Consider the following 20574-nt stretch of genomic DNA (forward strand, 5'->3'; position numbering starts at 1 on the left):
TTTTATCCATAAGAATAAATCAATTTTTATCATGATCTAAAAATGTCACATATCATCCCATGTGACTTTTTTATTATTTTTAATTAATTATATTTTGTATTTTTTAGATAAAATAATTAAAATTTTTTTATAACTTCATATTTATATTCCAATCTTTTTATCTATCGAACAAAAGAAATTAAACCTTTTCATAAATTTATATTTATATTTTAATATTCAAATTTTGAAGATCAAAACACATAAATAATCAACCACTAAAATCAAATTAGTCAGCAGCTTTCTTCATGGCTTTAGTTACAACAGAAATGATAGAATATAAATAAATAGAACAATAATAAAAAAAAGTAATAAGTATATGAGATTAGTTTGGAAAAGAAAATAATTATATATCTCTTTCTAACCGTTTAATTCTCTGAACTAACATCTCTTTTATTTATTATTTTTATTTTTATTTTTATTAATTTAGGTTCTATTCTTTTATTACCGTAAAAAAGACCATTGATTAATTTAATTTTTTTTTATCTATCGATGTCTTAATTAAGAATGCAATTATTGATTTTTTGGGTTTGCAACTATTTAATATTAAAAATTAGAATATAAATGTGAATTTTTTAAATTATTTTATTTCCAACGAACTAAAAAAATTGAAAAACTAAACATTTAAATTATTTGAACTAATAAGTAAAAAATATAAATTAAAAATAATAAAAGTGCCAAGTAGAATAACAAGGTGGCAATTCTATATTTTAGTCAAAATTAATTTGAATTGATAGAAAAAATAATGATAAATTTAAAATTTAAAATGTAAACATGAATTTATTAAAATATTTAGATTATTTAGGTTAATTGGACTTTAATTTTTAAACATCTAACCTTTTTAGTGAAAACACGCTTTTTAATAAATCAATTGATTTTTAAATTTTTATAATAGATGAAATAAATAATTTACATTTTAAAAATAAATAATTTTTATATAGAAATGAAAAAGTAGTGTAGTTGGAAACTTTTTTCAAAGAAAAAAAAAAGAAAAGAAAAGAGGAAAGGAGTTTGAGGAGGGTAAATAAACATGGAGAAGAAGGAGAAGCAGAGGGCAGATGCAGAGTTGATATATATATATATATGTGCAGAGGAAAAAGCACAAGTACCCGTATTTGTGGTGTTTGAGGATTTTCAATAACGACAAAGAAAAATATTAGTAAAATTCCAAGGTCCATTATGAGAGTGATAGGGGCGTATCACATGTGATTACAGTGACATGATTGAAGAGAGATACGAGGACGACTTCAAAACCACCAGACACTCTCTCCTCTTCTTTCTTTCTCACACTTCTGCTTCCATTGTAGCAACCCATTTGCCGTGATAAGCTGGCTTTGCTGCTATGCCCTAATTCCACCTCTTGCAAGAAATCCCAATTCCAAATTTCAAATATTTTTCATCATGCTTTTATGAGTGAATGAAAGCAACAATCCAAAATATTCACAGCTGTGTTCAAATGTCCCTTTCTCTCATATCTGTTATGGAATTTTGTGGTGTTTTTTCCACTGTTTTTGGTCTTTATTGTCTTTGATCTTGATGTTTCTTCTTTTTTTAACTTGGGTTTTGGGGCTCAACAACCAAGGTTGAGCTTCTTGCCTTGTTGGGCTTTCGTTTTCTTTAATCTTTCTTTGTCCTCCCCCGTTCCATCACCTCAAGAATCAGAGAGAGTTAGACACAAAGCCTCTTGCAATAATGTGTCATTCAATTTCTGATTTTTCTTCTTCTATTACGGCACACTATATCTTCATCATCTTCTTATATATAATTTGACTTCCCATGTTTTCTCCACCTTTTCTTCTTCTCTACAAGAATTTTGCTCCCATTTTACTATTTTGAGAATGGGCTGCAGCCACAATCTGTTTTTGTGTCAAAGACTTGGTTATGTTACCATTTCCTTACTCTTCCTCTTGATTTCAAGCTCAACCCATGGGAGATTCAAGGCAGAAGGTAAATGGGTTGGTGATAAATTTTTATTTTGAAAGGACAATTTGTGCAGTTTTTGAAGTTAAACTAATTTACTTGCCTTTCCGTGTTGCAGGCAGAGCTAATCCAAAATCTGCTACAGTTTCACAGGTGAGCACTGGGTTTTCTTCCTTTTTATCTGAGAAAATTAAAGCTTAAATGTTATCTCTTTTGAAAAATTGATAAGGGATTGTGTTGCTTTGGTTAGACAGAAAATGAAGAGAAGATGATTATGAGATCTCAGATTGGTTCAAGGCCTCCAAGATGCGAGCGAAGATGCAGTTCTTGTGGACATTGTGAAGCTATTCAGGTGCCTACAAATCCCCAAGTAAATCATGGCAATGGAAACTACCCAAAAGTCTCCAACGTTGCTTATGCAAGAGGGGATGACTTGTCCAATTACAAGCCAATGAGTTGGAAGTGCAAGTGTGGAAATTTAATCTTCAACCCTTGATTATCTGCTAAAGTTGACATTTTTTTTTCCTTTGAAGAATGTACATTATTGATATTGAATGAAGATTTTTCTTCTGTTTCTTCCATTTCTCTTGTGCAATACTGGAAAATTGGCAGAATCTTGTTCCTTCTACCACATACCCAGAAATCTTAGATGGAAAAGCAAGTAATTACTAATTTTATCCAAAATTTAAGATCAGACAGTAAGCCCTTCATTGACAAGGATGTTCCTACTCTTGTCAAATTCCCAGGTTTTGAGTTTAGTTCTCAGAATTCTTGAAATAACAAAATTATCAGTTTCTCAAACTTCCCACAAATGGTGATGATTGATTCAAACAGAACTGTAGATTTAACTCCATCAAAGATTTAGATCAGCAGAAGATGCTGATTCAAAAGGTGCTGTAAGCCTGTCTACAGTGGATCAATACCCTTGATTATAATAAACATGCAAGCTTTGAGGTTCTTACAGGGCCTGTCAGTTGGTTAATTCAGGAACCTGCTGGTACTGTGTGGATATGTCTAGAGAAACAATCCTTCCATTTTGAGTTAATAAACTGTAAACACTCAAGAAAGGGCCCACAGAATCCTCCTTTGATGGAGAAACAGGAAATAGAAGTGATAGACGAGAGAAAAGGATGAGTGTGATTAGGAGTTGAATTTGTCAATTAAGGAATTGTAACCATCAAAAAGTGAGGAGATGTTACATGGGTTTTTCCTCTTTTGTGTTATTACCACAAAATTCATGCAACCTTTCTTTGTAGACAAGACTTCTCATAGTGATTAGAAAAAACCCAAATCAATTCGTAATTTAAAAAATGATAAATTAATTTTACATTATATCTGAGTAAATAGATTTCAGATTCTATTCTCTCAATTCTTAATTTTCAGTTAAAAATCACTTTTAATTGTGTTATAAAAAATTTTCTAAATTATTCTGTTAAAAAGTCAGTAATTTTATTTTGGCTTTCAATGTTTATATTTGTAAGAAAGATGAGGGAATTTAATTTTATAAAATATAGTAATTTACTTTTAAAATATAATCCTAGTAGATGAGTAGTCTTCATAGGAAACCACAATACGGTAATCTGGGTAAGGCCCAGAATCAAACACAAGGTCTTCTGTTTTGGGTAACTTATGGTGAAGCATGTTTAAGAGGTGCAGTAACTTCCCAGCAGAGTTGGATAAGCCTGCTTGGATACTCTAACAAGGGACGTCACAGATAAAAATAAGGATAATTATTACTTAATTTTTTATAATATGAAAAAAATTTTAATTAATTTTTTAATTTTAAAAAATATATTAAAATATTTTTAATATTTATAAAATCTATTAATTAATTTTTTAATATTAACAGTTAAATATTATAAAAAATTTAAAATTTGAGTAATTAAATAATAAATTTTTAAAATTATAAAAATTAAATAGTAAAATAATTAATAAAAAAGTTAAATAATAATTTTTTTAAAACGTCAAAATACTTCTTTACTGTTTTTTTTAAAATCAAAAATTTCTTCGTTCATAAAAACTAAATAATCATTTATTTAAAAATAAATATATTTTTTACTTTTATATTAATTACTCCTATAATTTTTTTATATTAACTTTTTAATTATACTCATTTTAAAAATAAAATAAAAAGCAATAAATTTTATTAAATATTAAAATAATTAAAATTTTCATTTACAAAAATAAATTAATATTGAAAAATTGTATGAAAAATAAAATAAATAAAATTATAATAATTAATATTTATGTTAATAAAGTGAACAATATTTTAAAATAATTAAAAATAAAAAGATAAAAAAAATTATGAAATAAATAAAATATAATATGTATATTTTTTATTTTAATAATTTTTTAACTCATAAGAATTAAATTCAATGCTTAATTGCAAATATAAAATTAGAAAAAATTAATTGATTTTAATTGTTTTACAAAGTTGTTATTTTGAAAATCTAATGAAATTTATTTATTTTATAATTTTAATGAAATTTAACCTTGTTTAACAAGTAAATATTATTTAAAAAATATTTTTCGTAATTTTTAACATTTAAAACACTTAAAAATTTTAATTTATGAAAAAAAAAATTCATAATAAAAAAAACTAATTTATTTAAAGAAAAATGCCTTTCTCATTTTGGTATGAGATTCTTATCAAAATCTCAATTTATAAATTTATTAATAAATTTTATTTTTTAAATTAAAATTAAATAATAAAAAAATATTTTTTACCGTAAATATAAATTATTTTCTGGAGATATTTTGAAATCATTGGTAGATGCCAAAAGATAAAATCGCCATTATCAATCATATATAGAATGTTTATGCAATTGTTGGGATGTTTCATATCTTAAGCTGAAGAATGAAAACAGAGATAAGATCAGAATCTCTCACCAATAATTGAAAGCTCATTCAGAGGCCAGCATTCCTTTCTGCTCTAAACTTGAAAACAAACTGATGGGTATCTTAAAAAAAGCTCATCTTTTTAACAACCTGAATCAAGGGAGATTAAAGTTTTTAATTGTCCAGTGGTAAAACCAGGTAGAACAGTCACGTGTGGCTGTAGAAAAATCTTTCTCAAGCCTAAAAGAGAATGTTGGTGCAAAGATCAAAGACGTGCACAGGCTGAAAAAGAAAAGCTCTGCCCAGTGACAGCGGATTCTGATTCCCATTGCCTTTTCACACTGTTTCTTGTGCTGCATTCCAACAAAACCCAGTTGGAAAAAATAAATAAAGTGTTCCTTTCTCTCTGTCTCTCTTTTAAATTATGAAGAAATTATGCTATCAGCACACGATTCCCAGCTTCAGATGCATGTGTAGTGACCATCTGATGGGGCATTTTCGTGGGTCCAGTTGCCTTTTGTTAAGAAGATTATCAGATTCTCCAAATAACTAGGCTTGATGTGGAACAACAGGAGCCCAGCTAGAAACTACTTGAATCAGTTGATTTGCTTGGAACCTCAAAAAGCTTTCTAAGCCGGGAAGAAATGAAAAGCAACTTGATTTCAGATATGCAATTCAGGAGATCTATTCCTTGTAATCGATCTTTCCCATCAATTCAGAAAATAAGGATACTGATATTGACCCATCCAAAAGAACCAAATCAAAAAGCAATAGCGTATGAGAACCGAAAACAAACTGTTACAGAATCAAACTCAAGAGCAATTTTTCATAGTCTCAGTTAAATTCACGATAATTTCGACCATAATAACTTGTGTGTTCTAAAAATCCCCTCTCTGTTTTTATAGAAATAAAAATCAACCTTTTGAGTATATACAGGAGATATTTGCAGGATCCATTGCTTGGTCCCGATTTCAGTTCGATCATAATTTCAATTGTGGTTTAACTTTAACTTAAAACTATACGAGAATCATAATCAAAACTAAACATAACTACCATGAATCATGAACATGGAAAATTAGTAAATTTGGATATAGAAAACCGTGAAATTATGTTAAAACCAAATTAAATTGATCATGTCCATATAATTGAAAACTTTCACCACTTTAGGTTTGATGACCACTAGACTTCACTCATTTTGGACCAGACCTGAACCCTAAAACCAGAGCCGGCGCAGTCCTTTAGGCCGAACAATCCGGCTCCTCAGTCTCGACTCAAAAACACGAGGCAGACCGAGTCCCATGTGAGTCCGAATTCAGTGGGGAGAAACTCAATCCAGTAACGTCCCAATAATTTTGCAATCCTATCCGCATCTGCGCCGGGAGAATTAATTGGTTGCGTGGTGTGAAGAGAGACCTGACGCTTTCGTACGTATAAGGAATTAATGGCCTCAACTGAATTGCATATCTAAATTGCATAATTTATATTGAACATAATTTCTTAGAAATACAATTAATACTCACTTCCTAAACTGCCCTTAAAAATAAAAATGAAAAATTAAGGTTTCCTATATAAAAAAATAATACCTAAAATAAATTTATGAACATGTGAACCAAATAATAATACATTAATAAATATGAAATAAATTGACATGACGAAGTCCATAATGTGGCTTTGCACAGTTCACAGAGATTTCATTGTCTATGTGTGGCTTTCTATTCCTTTCTTATCATATAGTGGCTATGCGTCTTTGACATGTCTCTCCTTGTAAATAAGCACTCTACAGGCCTTCCACATTCAGGATTCCAAGATTCACGAGTCATTCTTTCACATTAGCATAAAAAACAATTTGAAACCATTCCAGGAAATTTCAAATTATGCTAAATTATCGTGAACAAAAGGTAATCCCTCAAATCGGCTCTCACTTATTTTAAAAAGAGAAAAACCTCTCTTTTCATTTTTTTGAAAAAAAATTTCGTTTTGGCTCGATATAACTCACAATCGGGATAGATATATATATGATTTTTTATTTTAGTTGCTTCCTGCAATTAGTTTTGACTCAAATAGAGGAAGCCTCCTTACTCTGCCCGATTGTGAGTTACTCTCTTACAATCGGGATAGATATATATATATATATGATTTTTTACTTGAGTAGAGGAAGCCTCCTTCCTTTGTTCGATTGTGAGTTACTCTCTTACAATCGGGATAGATATATATATATATGATTTTTGATTTTGGTTGCTTGCAACAGTGCTTTTTAGCGAGAGTTTTTCTATGGCTGCATGTTGTTTTTTTCTGTACGCGTTTCTTTTTGTTATGGTTTCAGGTTGAAGCCCTCCAGATCTGCTTTTCTCTTGGTTTTCTTTCTGGCGAAAGGAAAGATAGTTCATGAAGCGGGCAAATTTGAAAGCTTTTGTGTTGCCGAGATTTAACAGAAAGGTGAAAATATAGTTTATGGTCCGACATATTTTCTGCCAAAGACCACAACCGGTGTCAGCTGTGATAGAGAAGCCATGATTTAACAGAAAGTCGGAATCTGTGGATTACTTGTCATATTGCTGTTGATAGCACCTTAACAAAGGAGGTAGTAGTAGTATAGTATCCATAACGAAGTGATCTTAAAGGCATTAAGAGGCAGTAAAGTAGCAGAATATAGCTAGGACTAATAAATACCCAGTCAATCCCTAAAGAAATTGTGATGGGGAGAGAGATGAAACAATAAACTATGATATTCACCAACTTCATTTGTCCTAAAATACCAGAGTTTGATAATAATACTTGGACATTGTACGACACTTCAAGACTTCAAGTAGCGAAAGCCGGCCCCTGCAGACATGCCCATATATATGATAACTGGGTCTGGTTAGCAAATGATTGCCCTAAATCCTAAGTAGGACATTATTATTTACAAAACAAAGGTACTTCAAAAATCTTAATTCCAGTAATTCTCAAGGGTGAAAAACAAGAGAAGGGTGAAAAACAAGAGATGGAGGGATATATTCTCACACACTATAGGAACAAAAAATATTTGGCATGCATAAGAACTCAAACAAAGATATCATGAATATAGCTTTTTATATTAACTCTATACGAGGTGGAAACCTTCACCGCTTCCTTCTTTTCATGTGACTAAAAAGTACCATAACTCGTGCTGTGCGTCAACTCACTCGTGTAGATGAACAAAATAAGAGGAGCAGCTACATAAGAAAGATCAAAGGAACGTGTCTAAATCCTACCAAGGAAGTCCAGGACAGATCCTTGGTTCTCTACTGCAATTGTTGATCAATGCCAACCTGCAGCTATAACAGTTGGACACAAGTGCGGATGCATTTTCTGTCTGTTCACTGGGCTATCAAAAGAATAACATAACTGTCTCAACACCTCTTTACAAGGCTTTGTGGTTTGTGCAGCTTCTTTCCACCAACGCATACACCAATAATGAGCATAAGTACTAAAAGAAGTTTGCTAATAACGCAATCTAACACCATAGGAAAGAAAGGTGAAAATAAGAAAGATCAAAGGAACGTGTCTAAATCCTACCAAGGAAGTCCAGGACAGATCCTTGGTTCTCTACTGCAATTGTTGATCAATGCCAACCTGCAGCTATAACAGTTGGACACAAGTGCGGATGCATTTTCTGTCTGTTCACTGGGCTATCAAAAGAATAACATAACTGTCTCAACACCTCTTTACAAGGCTTTGTGGTTTGTGCAGCTTCTTTCCACCAACGCATACACCAATAATGAGCATAAGTACTAAAAGAAGTTTGCTAATAACGCAATCTAACACCATAGGAAAGAAAGGTGAGAATAAGTGGCACAGAACAGCTCGCAGGGCTTATTGCTTAGGCCAGAATTTGGGTTTATTAGAAATCTAGAATGGGTAGAAGTTTAGATTAACAATTAGGCTTCATGAAAGGGTGGGACTGAGAAGTATAAATAAACAAGAAGATAATAGTTTGGGGCCGCTCAAAATGCACATTAGACACTGTGAAGTGTGAACAGTTGAATAAAAGATTTTAAGCTTCACATGTAAACTTCCTTAGGCATCAAGGACAAGGTCCCAAAGCACGTGCGCAATGGGACACAAATATCACACTACCATTGTTAATCTGGAGTTCCGCATCACATAGACATCACAACCGAGGCAGAATTGCATCCCCCAGTCTACAGTAAATCTCACTCGGTCTAATACCATAACTTCACTAAGATTCAATTCATTACTTAAATTCCCTAAACCTTGATTTTGGCAACAATAAACCCATTAAAATCAAAATCCAGCTACATTAAAATTGGAAGCATGAAGTAACGATCATGTTAATTATTTTTCTCCATTCTCTGTCATTTTCTCCTTATTCTAAGGGTAAAAGACATCAAAATAAAGCCTTGTATGGATACTTTTTTAGAAGGAAAGAAAATAAAGTGTGAAAAATAAGAAAGGAAATTAAAGTAATGAGAAAGTTAGTTTCTTTCCTTCGTTTGGATATTGGGGAGGAAAATAAGAGAGTTAATGTTTACTTTACCCTTTTTATTTGTAACTAAAATACAGAATAACAGGAATAAAAAGTAATTTCATTTGTTCCTACTCATTTCCTCTCCAATCCCTTCCTTCTCTCTCCTCCAATCCAAATAAAATAGGAGAAAAATATATTTTTTGTTCTCCTAAATTTTCCTTATTTTCATCCCATCCAAACATAGCATACAGGCAAAATAGGTGATATTCTTCTTACTTTCCATTCTTTTGCTTTCCATTCTTTTGCTTTTGGCACAATTGGCTTCAACTGGGAGTCAATCTCAAGATCTCACATTCCTGAATATGCCTCCAATTTCACTAAAATAAAACTCACTGGTTACTTTCTGACCCTTCTAAGCACTCAGCATAATTTAAAACGTTAAAACAACTGCCATGACAAATTTTTGGATTGAAATTGATTGGGGATAGGTTTTACCGACGGTTTACTGTTACACTAGTAAAAACTTAGTGATTTTCAGGAGAAAAAAATTAAAATTTATTGAATTCTATAGGACTAATGATCAGTCCAGTAGTCGTAGATGAAATTAACCCCAAAATAAAAGAAGCCTAACGGTTGGCATTTTATCCACTAATAAATGTGACTAATAAGCACCACAACCACAGGTATCCATAGACTTAAACTATTCCTAAAGGCCTCACATAACTAGTATTAAACGTGGACACTTTGTTAATGTATGAATTTACCAAACATTTGGCAAGCTGTCTCTCATGTGTCATAACTGTCACTAATGTTACTATTTTACAGCTATTCATTCATGAGTAAAATATCACAATAAGCATCGAAATCACTTAATTGGAAACACCAGAAAAGAAATCAACAACTTACAGATACAACAGAAGATAACTTTTACATCTGCAGCAGAAGCAAACCTTATTATTCCTGTTGTCAAATTATGATATGCTTATACCTAGAAGAACCTTCATATAGTTTAAGAAGACATATAATGTCAAAATGCTACCCTAGTTAAACTAGGAAATTTCGGGAGGGCATATACTAGTACAGAAGAAAGTAAGAACCTGTATGACAACCGTTGGCAGCTCCAAGCTCAATGGGGGTGTACTCATTCAGCATGCAATCCATATCCCAAAAATGTTCTCAGTAGAGGTTTATCCAATAGTTACCTGTCAGTGTTGTGCCCACTGAATCTGCTTAATATCAATTCCTTCCTTCACCATCTCATACAGTGGGCTCATTTCCCTCAACTTCTCGACCTGCTGTACTGTAAGTTCAATGGCCCTATCGATCTCTGCCTCTGCAGTAAACCTCCCGATTCCAAACCTGATTGAGGTATGTGCCATGTCCTCATCCACCCCCAATGCCCTTAATACATATGAAGGTTCCAAACTCGCGCTAGTGCAGGCACTCCCACTTGACACTGCCACATCCTTCAACCCCATCAATAAGCTCTCCCCTTCTACATACGCAAAGGAAAGATTTAAATTCCCTGCATATCGCCTTTCCACGCTCCCATTCACCACCACTCCATCGAGTTTAGCTTTAATTCCATCCAACAACCTCTCCTGCAAAGCTTTAATTCTCTTATCATCGTACTCCATCTCCTTCTTCGCCAATTCACAAGCAGCACCCATTCCCACAACCAAAGGAGTGGGCACCGTCCCACTTCTTATCCCTCTCTCTTGTCCACCTCCGTTCATTTGGGGCTCCACTCGGATTCTTGGTCGCCTGCGCATATACAAAGCCCCAACGCCTTTCGGACCATATATTTTGTGTCCACTTAATGACATCAAGCTAACATTCCAGTTCTCCACATTAATTGGGATCTTCCCCAGCGCTTGTGCGGCATCAGTGTGAAACGGTACATTGAATTCCTTGCAGATTTTGCCAATTTCCTCCATCGGCTGAATCACACCAATCTCGTTGTTCACCGCCATAACCGACACAAGCCCGGTATCAGGCCTGATGGCTGATCGTAAGTTCTCCAAATCGACAATCCCATCGTTTCCCACAGGAAGGTAAGTAACCTCGAAACCCTCCTGTTGGAGATGGCGACAAGAGTCCAGCACACACTTATGCTCAGTTTGAGTAGTAACAACATGACGTTTCTTTTCTTTGTAGAATTTCATGACTCCTTTAATCGAAATATTATTCGACTCCGTGGCCCCTGACGTGAAGACTATTTCTTTAGGAGACGCGCCGATTAAATCGGCAACCTGAGAGCGGGCAGTCTCGACGGCGGAATCGGACTCCCAGCCGTAGAGGTGAGTACGAGAGTGAGGGTTGCCAAAACGAGCGAGATAATAAGGAAGCATAGCATCAAGTACTCTAGGGTCCACTGGAGAGGTTGCCTGCATATCTAGGTAAAGAGGCCGAGCAGATATTTTCACGCCCTTTACTGTGACAACTCCTTGATTCTCAAACGGCTCCGTAGACGGAGCAACGGCGGCTGCCGCAGCGGTGGAGATGCCGCGGGGACCGCAGGTGTTGGTGGTCCTTGCTAAGGATCGGCGGATTGCGGAAGCTAGAAGCTTCGAAGCCATGGCTGGGCTGCTAGGTAATTTTCGAATGATATCTTTAATTCTAATAGAGTATTTATGGGGAGAGATCACACTGTATGACACGTGGCAAGTTTCTAGCCCTACAGGTTAATTCTTTGTGTCGCCGTGGGTAACTTAAAGATGATGATAATAATTATCATGAAATGAACTTTGAGAAATCATGACGTCGTAAAGAACAATGAGCATTGCAACGGTGTCGTTTTAGTGCGGGGGCGTAACTATCACGCGCTTTAAATGATGACAGGTAGAAATGAGTATATATTATTTTTATTAGCATTATTACTCCTTTGAGTGTGTGTTTCTTTCCGAGTGGTTCTATAAAGAAAAGGCATTTGTGGCTTTGAAGTACTCTGTTTTTTTTTTTTTTCCATTTTTAGTTTCCTAACCAGATCCAATCTGAGTATAAAGGATTCCCACCTAAAAAGATCAACGTTGTAGCATTTCTAGTCCAAAATATACAGTTCCAGTCCCAAATCTTTGTTTATTTTTGGCTGCATTTTTCTCCAAATAAAGGGATCCTTTCTTTTGTTTTCCATTATTGCAGAAACTAGGGCCTCTGTTTTCTGGGTAAGTTTCTGATTTGTTTCTTGACATTTCTAATTTTCTTGAAAATGGGATTGGCTAGATCTCTTATATTATGTGCTAGATCTGAATTTGGTCTCCAAAACTGCTCCCTGCTTTTGCAACTTATTTTTCGTTTATGACTATAATTTGTTTTGTCAAATTTGAATAAGTGGGTATCAAAAACTGGTATGATTATAATGCAACAATATTTCTTCTTTATGCTTTCCAATCTGGAATGAAATGGTTTAGATCTTCTCTTGCTTTTGATTATTGATTTGACTCTGTTTTTGGACCTGTTCTATCTTTTGTTAGATGCAACTTGCAAGAAATTTTTGTTTCCAGCAACTCTGTTCTGTTCTTTCTTTCTTTTGTTAATCTTTAATCTTCCTCTTCAGATTAGATTTTCTTTTTGGTTTGTTAATGCTCAATATATGTGCAGGCCATTACCTCTATATAATTAGTAATTTTGCTTTGTTAGGTGTCTGTGGTGATCTATTTGACAAGGATATTGAAATAATCTTCTGTTAAATTTGCATATACTGGCTCTTAATGAAGTTGTTACTGCTTTAGCATACGCCACTAATTGATATAAACTTGTGGGCCGGTTGTTGGAGGAGAGAAGCATTTGCAAGGGGCTAAATCATGTTTAGGTCATCACCACGTAGGAGCCAGAGATCCAAAGGTTTTAAGGTAAAGCATGCTTTACAAATTTGTCTTTTGGTTGGTGTTGGAATCTGGCTGCTTTACCAAGTCAGGCATTCTCATGACAAGAAAGCAGCAGCATTTGAGGACAGTGTGAACACTGGGAATGAGCTTATAAAACTAGGAAGAAAAGATCTTCCTGAATTTCAGGAAACTATCATTAGAGATAAGAGACACAAGGAGGAAGAAGACGAAGAAAAGAAGAATGAGGAAGAATCTAAGCCTCGCAATAACATGGGAACTGGGGGTGAAGATGGTGATATCCAGGATCATTTTCATGATCAAACTGAAGAGGGATCTGATCGGAGGGAGGATTCCGCAGATGGAGAAAAATCGGGTGAAGAAAACAAGGAGAATGTTGGTGAAGAAAGAGAGCGGGAGGATAGCAATGATGATCACCAGACAGAGAAGGAAGAGATCAAGGACAATGTTAGTGAAGATAATGGGGGTGAAGAAAACAAAGTGAATGATGTTGAAGATAAGGAAAATGTAGAGAACAAAGAGACTGATAATGGAGAGAGCAAAGAGACTGATAATGGAGAGAGCAAAGAGACTGATAATGGAGAGAGCAAGGAGACTGATAATGGAGAGAGCAAAGAAACTAATAATGAGGAGAGCAAAGAGACTGATAATGGAGAAAGCAAAGAGGTAGAAAATGAAGACAAGGAGAATCCTGATGAGAATAAGGAGAATGAAGAGAGCAAAGAGACAGAAAATCATGACATGGCAAATGAAGCAAGCCATGAAAACACAAGTGAAGCTAAGGAAAATGCAGAGGAGAGTCAAGGAACGGAAATTAAACAGGTTGTGGAAGAAAGCAAAGGGGCAGAAACTAAAGAGGCAGAAGATAAGGAAGAGAACATTGAAAATTCAGGTTCAGTAGAAGATCAGGTTCCAGATGGAAATTCTGAACATAGTACGGAGACCAGAGAAGAGCATTACAAGGGAGATGATGCTTCCAGTGCAGTTGTCCACGACACTCAAAATGTAACATCTGGAGAAGAGCAAGGTGATCCAGAGAAAACTAGTGAGGCAGAACATGTGGAGAGCAAAGAGAAGAATGAGTCTGACTTTGACAGTAAAACAAAGATCAGCAAGGTAGTTGATTCCAGTCAAAATGAGGTTCCAAATACTGAACCAGCAGAAAATAACAATGCCACAAATACGGCCAATGAAGATAGTGGCAACGAAAATAGTAAGCAAGGTTCAGCTGAGGTTTCCCATGATACGTCCACAATAGCAACAGAATCAAACAATCAGCAGCCGGTGGATTCTAACTCCATTCCAGTTGCTTCAGAAAGTCATGATCCAACTCCACAAAATCAAAATGAAGCAACAGATAACACGACATCAAAGGGAGAGGATGGGACTGAAAATGATGTTGTACATGTGCAAACTGAGAAATTGGACCCAGATGCCAGTGGCCAGCAATCAGATTCGAATGCAGAACCTTCCACTACAACTGAGAATGTAGATTCAACTAATCAAGAATCAACAGCTTCTAGCAATTCTGAGTCTGTTTCGTCCGATGGCCAAACTGTTGACTCCAATAGACCTTCATCAGCAAGCCAAAATTATAATGAAGTTCAGGGTGAAAAGTCTGATAGTATTTCTGGAGAAGGAAATCAAGAAACTGTTTTATCCTCAAACACAAATGAAAATGCTGATCCAGGGCAAGACAAAGACACAACATCAAATACAAATAACAATGTGGATGCTGGTCAAAAGGAACAAGTTAATTCTTCAGAGTCCCGTAAGGATGATTTGTCCTCAAACAGAAACAATAATGAAGATTCTGGCCAAAACCAGGATGAGTCCTCAAACACAAACAGTAATGGAGATTCTGGCCAAAACCAGGATGAGTCCTCAAACACAAACAGTAATGGAGATTCTGGCCAAAACCAGGATGAGAATCACTTGTCCTCAAACACAAACAATAATGGAGATTCTGGCCAAAACCAGGATGAGAATCGCTTGTCCTCAAACACAAACAATAATGGAGATTCTAGGCAAAAGCAGGATGAGAATTCTGTTCACAACAACACGAATGACAATAAAGAGGCAAGCCAAAAAGAACAGATTGATTCTAACAGTGGCAATAATGGTCAGGATGAGAACAACAATGCTGTCGAAAGGAACACAAATGATGATACCAGTACGAAAGGCAAAACAGAAGCAAGCCAAGGACAAGTTGTTTCCTCTGAATCTTCAACATCCCAAGAAGAGAAAGATGCACCCTCAAACACAGATAGCAAAACTGATGTCAGCCAGAATGACTCAAATACTTCACCTCAAAATGATTCAGTCGATTCTTCAAATTCTTCAGTTTCACAAGAAGAAAAAGAAGCTCGGACAGATTTGGGAACCTTGCCAGATACAGGAAGCCAGGGAATTACTAGAGGAGATACAGCAGCCGCGTGAAGTTTCTACTTCATGCTAGGATATAGTGTACCTAAAACAAATTGCACGTTACTAAGATTTTGTTTCCTTGTCCCTGACATAGTCAGCAGAATTTCAAGGTTTTATGTTTATTATTATGCTTTGTTGCAATAATAGTCTCCAAGGAATATTACTGTTTTTCTGTTGTTTAAGACAGGTTGTAAGTTAGAACATTATGGTTTCGACATAAAGTAATCAGAGATTCCACATATTTCCTTCTACTCCTCTTTCTATTTTTGAGTTATATTTTGAATTTGCAATGTATGCCAGATGGATTTGCTTCTAGTAGTTGCAAGACATGGAAGAAGAATTTACATAGCTATCAGTCACTATCCTTTCAACCTTGAGAGTGAAATGGCAACTTGTCTTTTACCATAATCTTCATTTTTGGCTTGCAAGCATTTGTGAAAGCTGAAAGGCTCCCAAAACCTGAAATGGACTTTGAAGAGTCCATTGAAACTCCTACCTAAGCATGAATTTGACAGCCTAACTTTTTTGTTTTTTTTCTGTTCTTGTATTTCCCAATAGTATCGGATATTAACTTTGGGAGCATGTAATGCTGCATTAGGAAGAACTTGAAAAGAGTAACAACCAATGATCAAAGCTTTACTGATTTGACATCTCAGCTTTAGTCAATACGAAAAAGGATGCTTTAATACAACTGAATTTTTAATACTTCTGTTCTTTAATTGTTATTTATTTGGTCCTGAAATACAAAACCAGTCGTTAGCTATCATTTAGTTTTTTTAAACTTTTTGAGAAACCTTAATCTCTTTCAACGTTAATACTTCGCATAAATCTAGAGTGGGTTCTTGTCTATAATTTGAAACAAAATCCTGAACTTTGTATGGTTTTTATTTTTTATTGTAATTATTAGTATGTGAACTTGAGATTGAAGTGTATTAAATAAATGATAATCATAGGGCAGAAGTATTAAAAGTTTGTTGAATGTGAATATTTTGAATTGTAAATTTATATTCAATTTTAAGGTCTCATAATTATATGGGATAAAATAAATATTTTTATTTTATATGAATGTAACTTTTTAAAAAAATTGGTAGAAGGAAGGATGGCTTATTGGATAGAATATAGAAATAAAAGTATTTGATTTTAAAAATAAAAAAATTAATTTATTAATTATACTAAACATTAGAAATTAAAGTGTAATTTATCTTAATACTGAAATACAAATTAATAATAATTTATTAAAAAGTAAAAAATATACACTCTTATGCTGATTTTACTCTAAATGTTACTGACTATATTTTAAATTTTTATAAAATAATAAAATTAATTTCATCTAACTTTATTAATTTATAAAAATTATAGCACGATTTATGAATTCGAAGTGTAACTAGTAATACTAATTATTAATTTTTTTATACAAAGCAACTATTAGACTTGCAATACAATTGAAATCGAGAAGGAATGCGAGAGACCAATGGAGTGGGTTTGTTGGTTTTGTATTATTTACCATATTTTTGTTGAGATTGTCAAGTTTGTTCGACTTTCTTTGTAGTTTGATTTGCTTTTTTTCGCAAAAAATATATATATTTTGTGTTTTTTTATTTTTTTATTATTATTTTTTGATTTTTCCTCGTCATCGATGATAATTGTGGTAATTTTTTAATGATCGATGGTGTTTTTCTTTATTGTTTATAGGTTTCTAATGATTTGTTGAGAGGTTTTCTTCTTGAACCTAAGCAGGGTCAATATTCGGTCGGTTTTGTTTAAAATCAAACCGAATTAAATAAATTGAAAATCAAAATTTTAGTATTTATGAAAATTGACTCAAACTGATTTTTGTTAAAAATCGAATTGAACTGAACCGGTCTGATTCGGTTTGATTCAATTCAGTTTGATCGGTTTTGATTTTTAATAAATTTTTTATTTTTACACTTTATTTTTAGTATTTTAAAATTTAATTAAAATATTTTAATTTTAATATGATTTAATTTCTCCATATTATTTAAAAAAATATATTATTATGACTAATCGGTTCGGTTTGATTTTTTCGATTTTTTTTATTAAAACCAAATCAAACCGAAATAACTGAAATTTCTGAAATTAAAAACTGAATCGAATCAAAATAAATAAAAAACCAAATTAAATTTTCAAATTAATTCAATTCGGTCGATTTTTTCAATTTAAACCGACCCTAAACCTAAGTATAGAGGATTTCTTCCTTCCGGAAAGAACTTTTATATGTTCAGGACCATACCGCTATACTGTGATTACCACTGTTGTGAGAGTACTACTACATCTTTTTTTTTGTGTTTGTGTCATACAGTTTTGGTTTGTTTACTTTGGGCCTTTTCTGTTTAGCCTTTCTATATGTGTTTACACTAGATTGCTTGTTTGCATGTCGTTGGCATTCTTCTCTCAGCAATTTCAGCAGTAGGTTGGTTTGGTATGGATCGGAGCTTTAGAATGGTGGTTGGATTGTTTTGGGCTTGGTTTGTGCTATTTGATTTAGTGGTTTTTGGTTTGCTTTCTTTTTATTTGGGCCTTTGGCAAACTCTTATAAAAGCTCTCTTATTTGTTTTTATCATATGGGCCTTGGAAATGCAATTAAGTTATAATATAAAAAAAAATCAAAAATTTTGTAATCTGTTCATAAGATCATAAAAATAAATACATCCAAAATTACTAAAAAAACCTTTCTAAATTCTTTTATGTATACCTATTTAATTAGTGATTTAATATAATAATTTTATATTTAATATAATTCTTATTTCTTTTATTTATATATATGCATGTTTATTATTTTCTTAATAATAATTATTCCTCCGTTTCATAATTTTTATTCATATTTTTTTATTATTCAAAATTATTATTATTTTTTTAAATATAATAATATATAAATTTACTATTATAACTTATTTTATTTTATTTTATTTTTAAAATCTCTTCAAATATCTTTTAATATTTAATAAAGTTTAATATATTTAAAATAGATATAATTGAAAAATTAATAAAAAAATATTTTTTTAATATAAAAAAAAATAAAATAAATAAAAATTATAATACAGAAATAGTGATTTTCACTTAGATAATATAAAAAAATCCTCTGGATTATAATTGAATTATTAAATAATTAAAAATACATTTTAATCAATTTTAGTTACCATATAATTCAGTCAAATTTTACATCACATAATACAAATAAAAAAATAATAATTTCAGTTATATTTTAGGCAAGTAGTTTCAACTGATAAACCTACTTTAAATGGACTTTTTTTTTTAATTTCTGATAAATACTTTAAATGGAAATTGTTGGTTATACAATTCATTTACTTCTTAAATTTTATTTTCTACCAATAAATTATAATTATATTTTTATTATAAATTAATTAACATTATTTTACATAAATGGAATGTAAATCTAAATATTATTTTATGAATTAAATTTATTATTTAAAAACTTATAAAAATAAATTACCATTAAATTTTTTTTTAAATGGAATTAAGAGATTAGAATTGAGACGTCTTAAATTTATTCAGATATACTTTCTATCGGATATTTTTTACAGATTAAGCGAGTACAGTTTTTGTTAAATCTTACGCTGTAAAATATATAAAATAATAATAATAGTATAAATATTATTAGTTAATATTATAATTTTATTTAATTACCGGTTTCACTCAAATAATATAAAAAAATGTTGTGAATTATAATTGAATTATAAAATAATTAGAAATTAAAAATGATAATTTCAGTTATTTTTTAGGCAGGTAGTTTCAATAATATGCATGCTGATAAAACTACTTTAAATGGACTTTTTTTTTATTTTTTTGAGAAATACCTTAAATGGAAATATATTTTAAATACCAACATCATTCACTTACTAAATTTTAAAGTCTACCTATAAATTATAATTATTTTTACTATAAATGGAATGTAAGTCTAAATATTATTTTATGAATTAAATTTATTATTTAAAAATTTTCAAAACAGCTTCAATTTTTTAAATTTCTTTTAATAAATTTTTCATAATCCAACTAAAACAGACGTTTAACTATTTTCTTTGAATATTATTATCTGAAATTTTAAATTATTTTTAAAAAAATATTTTAAATCTCAAAATTTAAATAAATATATTTTAATAATTATTTATAAAATATACAAAAGGATAATTATAATAAAAATATTATTATTATTATTAATTTTAACTATTTATATTTTCTGATTTTATTGACTAGATTAAACCTGCCAGTAACAGTGAGCATTCGATCAGTTCGATTCAAAATCAAATCGAACTGAATAAATTAAAAATTAAAATTTTAGTATTTATAAAAATTAAATTGAATCGATTTTGATGAGAAACTGAATCAAATTGAACCGATTTAATTCGATTCGATTCAATTAAGTTTGATCGGTTTTAATTTTTAATAATTTTTTTTATTTTTTACATTTTAATTTTAGTAGTTTAAAATTTAATTAAAATATTTTAATTTTAATATAATATATTATTATCACTAATCGATTTGATTTAATTTTTTTAATTTTTTTTATTAAAATCGAACCAAATTGAAATAATTAAAATTTTTAAAATTAAAAATTAAATTAAATTAAAATAAATAAAAAATTAAACTAAAATTTTAAATTAATTTAATTAAATTAAAATTTTTAATTTAAATCAAATACAGCTCCTTACCACTAAATCGTAAATCGTGAACCAACTGTATAATCTGTTTCTAGTATTTATAAAAATAAAGAAAGACTCAAAATTACTAAAAAAACCTTTCTAAATTCTTTTATATGCATATTTAATTTACTCATATAAGTACAAGAATTGCACGTGCGTCCTTGTTATTTTTAATTAGTGATTCAATATAATAATTTTATATTTAATATAATCCTCATTTCTTTTATTTATATATTTTCACTTATTATTTTTTTAATAATTAATTTTCACTTAGATAATATAAAAAAATCCTTTGATTTATATTTGAATTATTAAATAAATACAATATGTATGCTGATAAACCTACTTTATATGGAATTTTTTATTTTTTGAGAAATAC

The 20574-nt window shown here is 31.5% G+C and overlaps 3 protein-coding genes across 5 annotated transcripts; 2 read left to right on the forward strand and 1 right to left on the reverse strand.

Annotated features, from left to right (window-relative positions):
• Nucleotides 1-1235: 1235 nt before the first annotated feature.
• LOC110628676 (EPIDERMAL PATTERNING FACTOR-like protein 2) lies at nt 1236-2537 on the forward strand. The gene is made up of 3 exons (XM_021775466.2): nt 1236-1983; nt 2075-2109; nt 2207-2537. Exons 1-3 carry the CDS (start codon nt 1875-1877, stop codon nt 2450-2452), a joined length of 390 nt encoding a protein of 129 aa, XP_021631158.1. The 5' UTR covers nt 1236-1874; the 3' UTR covers nt 2453-2537.
• A 7562-nt stretch (nt 2538-10099) lies between these two features.
• On the reverse strand, nt 10100-11865 carry LOC110628294 (cysteine desulfurase, mitochondrial). Its single transcript, XM_021774898.2, has one exon. The coding sequence runs from the start codon at nt 11821-11823 to the stop codon at nt 10450-10452; it is 1374 nt and encodes a 457-aa protein (XP_021630590.1). The 5' UTR covers nt 11824-11865; the 3' UTR covers nt 10100-10449.
• Nucleotides 11866-12145: 280 nt separating this feature from the next.
• On the forward strand, nt 12146-15767 carry LOC110628292 (uncharacterized protein DDB_G0290685). Of its 3 annotated transcripts, none has more exons than XM_021774893.2 (2): nt 12146-12408; nt 12884-15767. In XM_021774893.2, exon 2 carries the CDS (start codon nt 13048-13050, stop codon nt 15526-15528), a length of 2481 nt encoding a protein of 826 aa, XP_021630585.1. In that variant the 5' UTR covers nt 12146-12408; nt 12884-13047; the 3' UTR covers nt 15529-15767. The 3 variants fall into 3 exon arrangements, with proteins under 3 accessions (XP_021630585.1, XP_021630586.1, XP_021630587.1); XM_021774894.2 differs by having other exon boundaries at nt 12961-15767; XM_021774895.2 differs by having other exon boundaries at nt 12976-15767.
• The last annotated feature ends 4807 nt before the right edge of the window (nt 15768-20574 follow it).

The sequence above is a fragment of the Manihot esculenta genome, chromosome 12 (genome assembly GCF_001659605.2).
Source record: "Manihot esculenta cultivar AM560-2 chromosome 12, M.esculenta_v8, whole genome shotgun sequence".
In the NCBI taxonomy this organism is placed as follows: Eukaryota; Viridiplantae; Streptophyta; class Magnoliopsida; order Malpighiales; family Euphorbiaceae; genus Manihot; species Manihot esculenta.

Coding starts and splice junctions, on each gene's coding strand:
- LOC110628676 (XM_021775466.2), top strand. CDS start 1,875: ATGGGCTGCAGCCACAATCTGTTTTTGTGTCAAAGACTTGGTTATGTT. Junction 1,984..2,074: donor TGGGAGATTCAAGGCAGAAG/GTAAATGGGTTG, acceptor TCCGTGTTGCAG/GCAGAGCTAATCCAAAATCT. Junction 2,110..2,206: donor AATCTGCTACAGTTTCACAG/GTGAGCACTGGG, acceptor TGCTTTGGTTAG/ACAGAAAATGAAGAGAAGAT.
- LOC110628294 (XM_021774898.2), bottom strand. CDS start 11,823: ATGGCTTCGAAGCTTCTAGCTTCCGCAATCCGCCGATCCTTAGCAAGG.
- LOC110628292 (XM_021774893.2), top strand. CDS start 13,048: ATGTTTAGGTCATCACCACGTAGGAGCCAGAGATCCAAAGGTTTTAAG.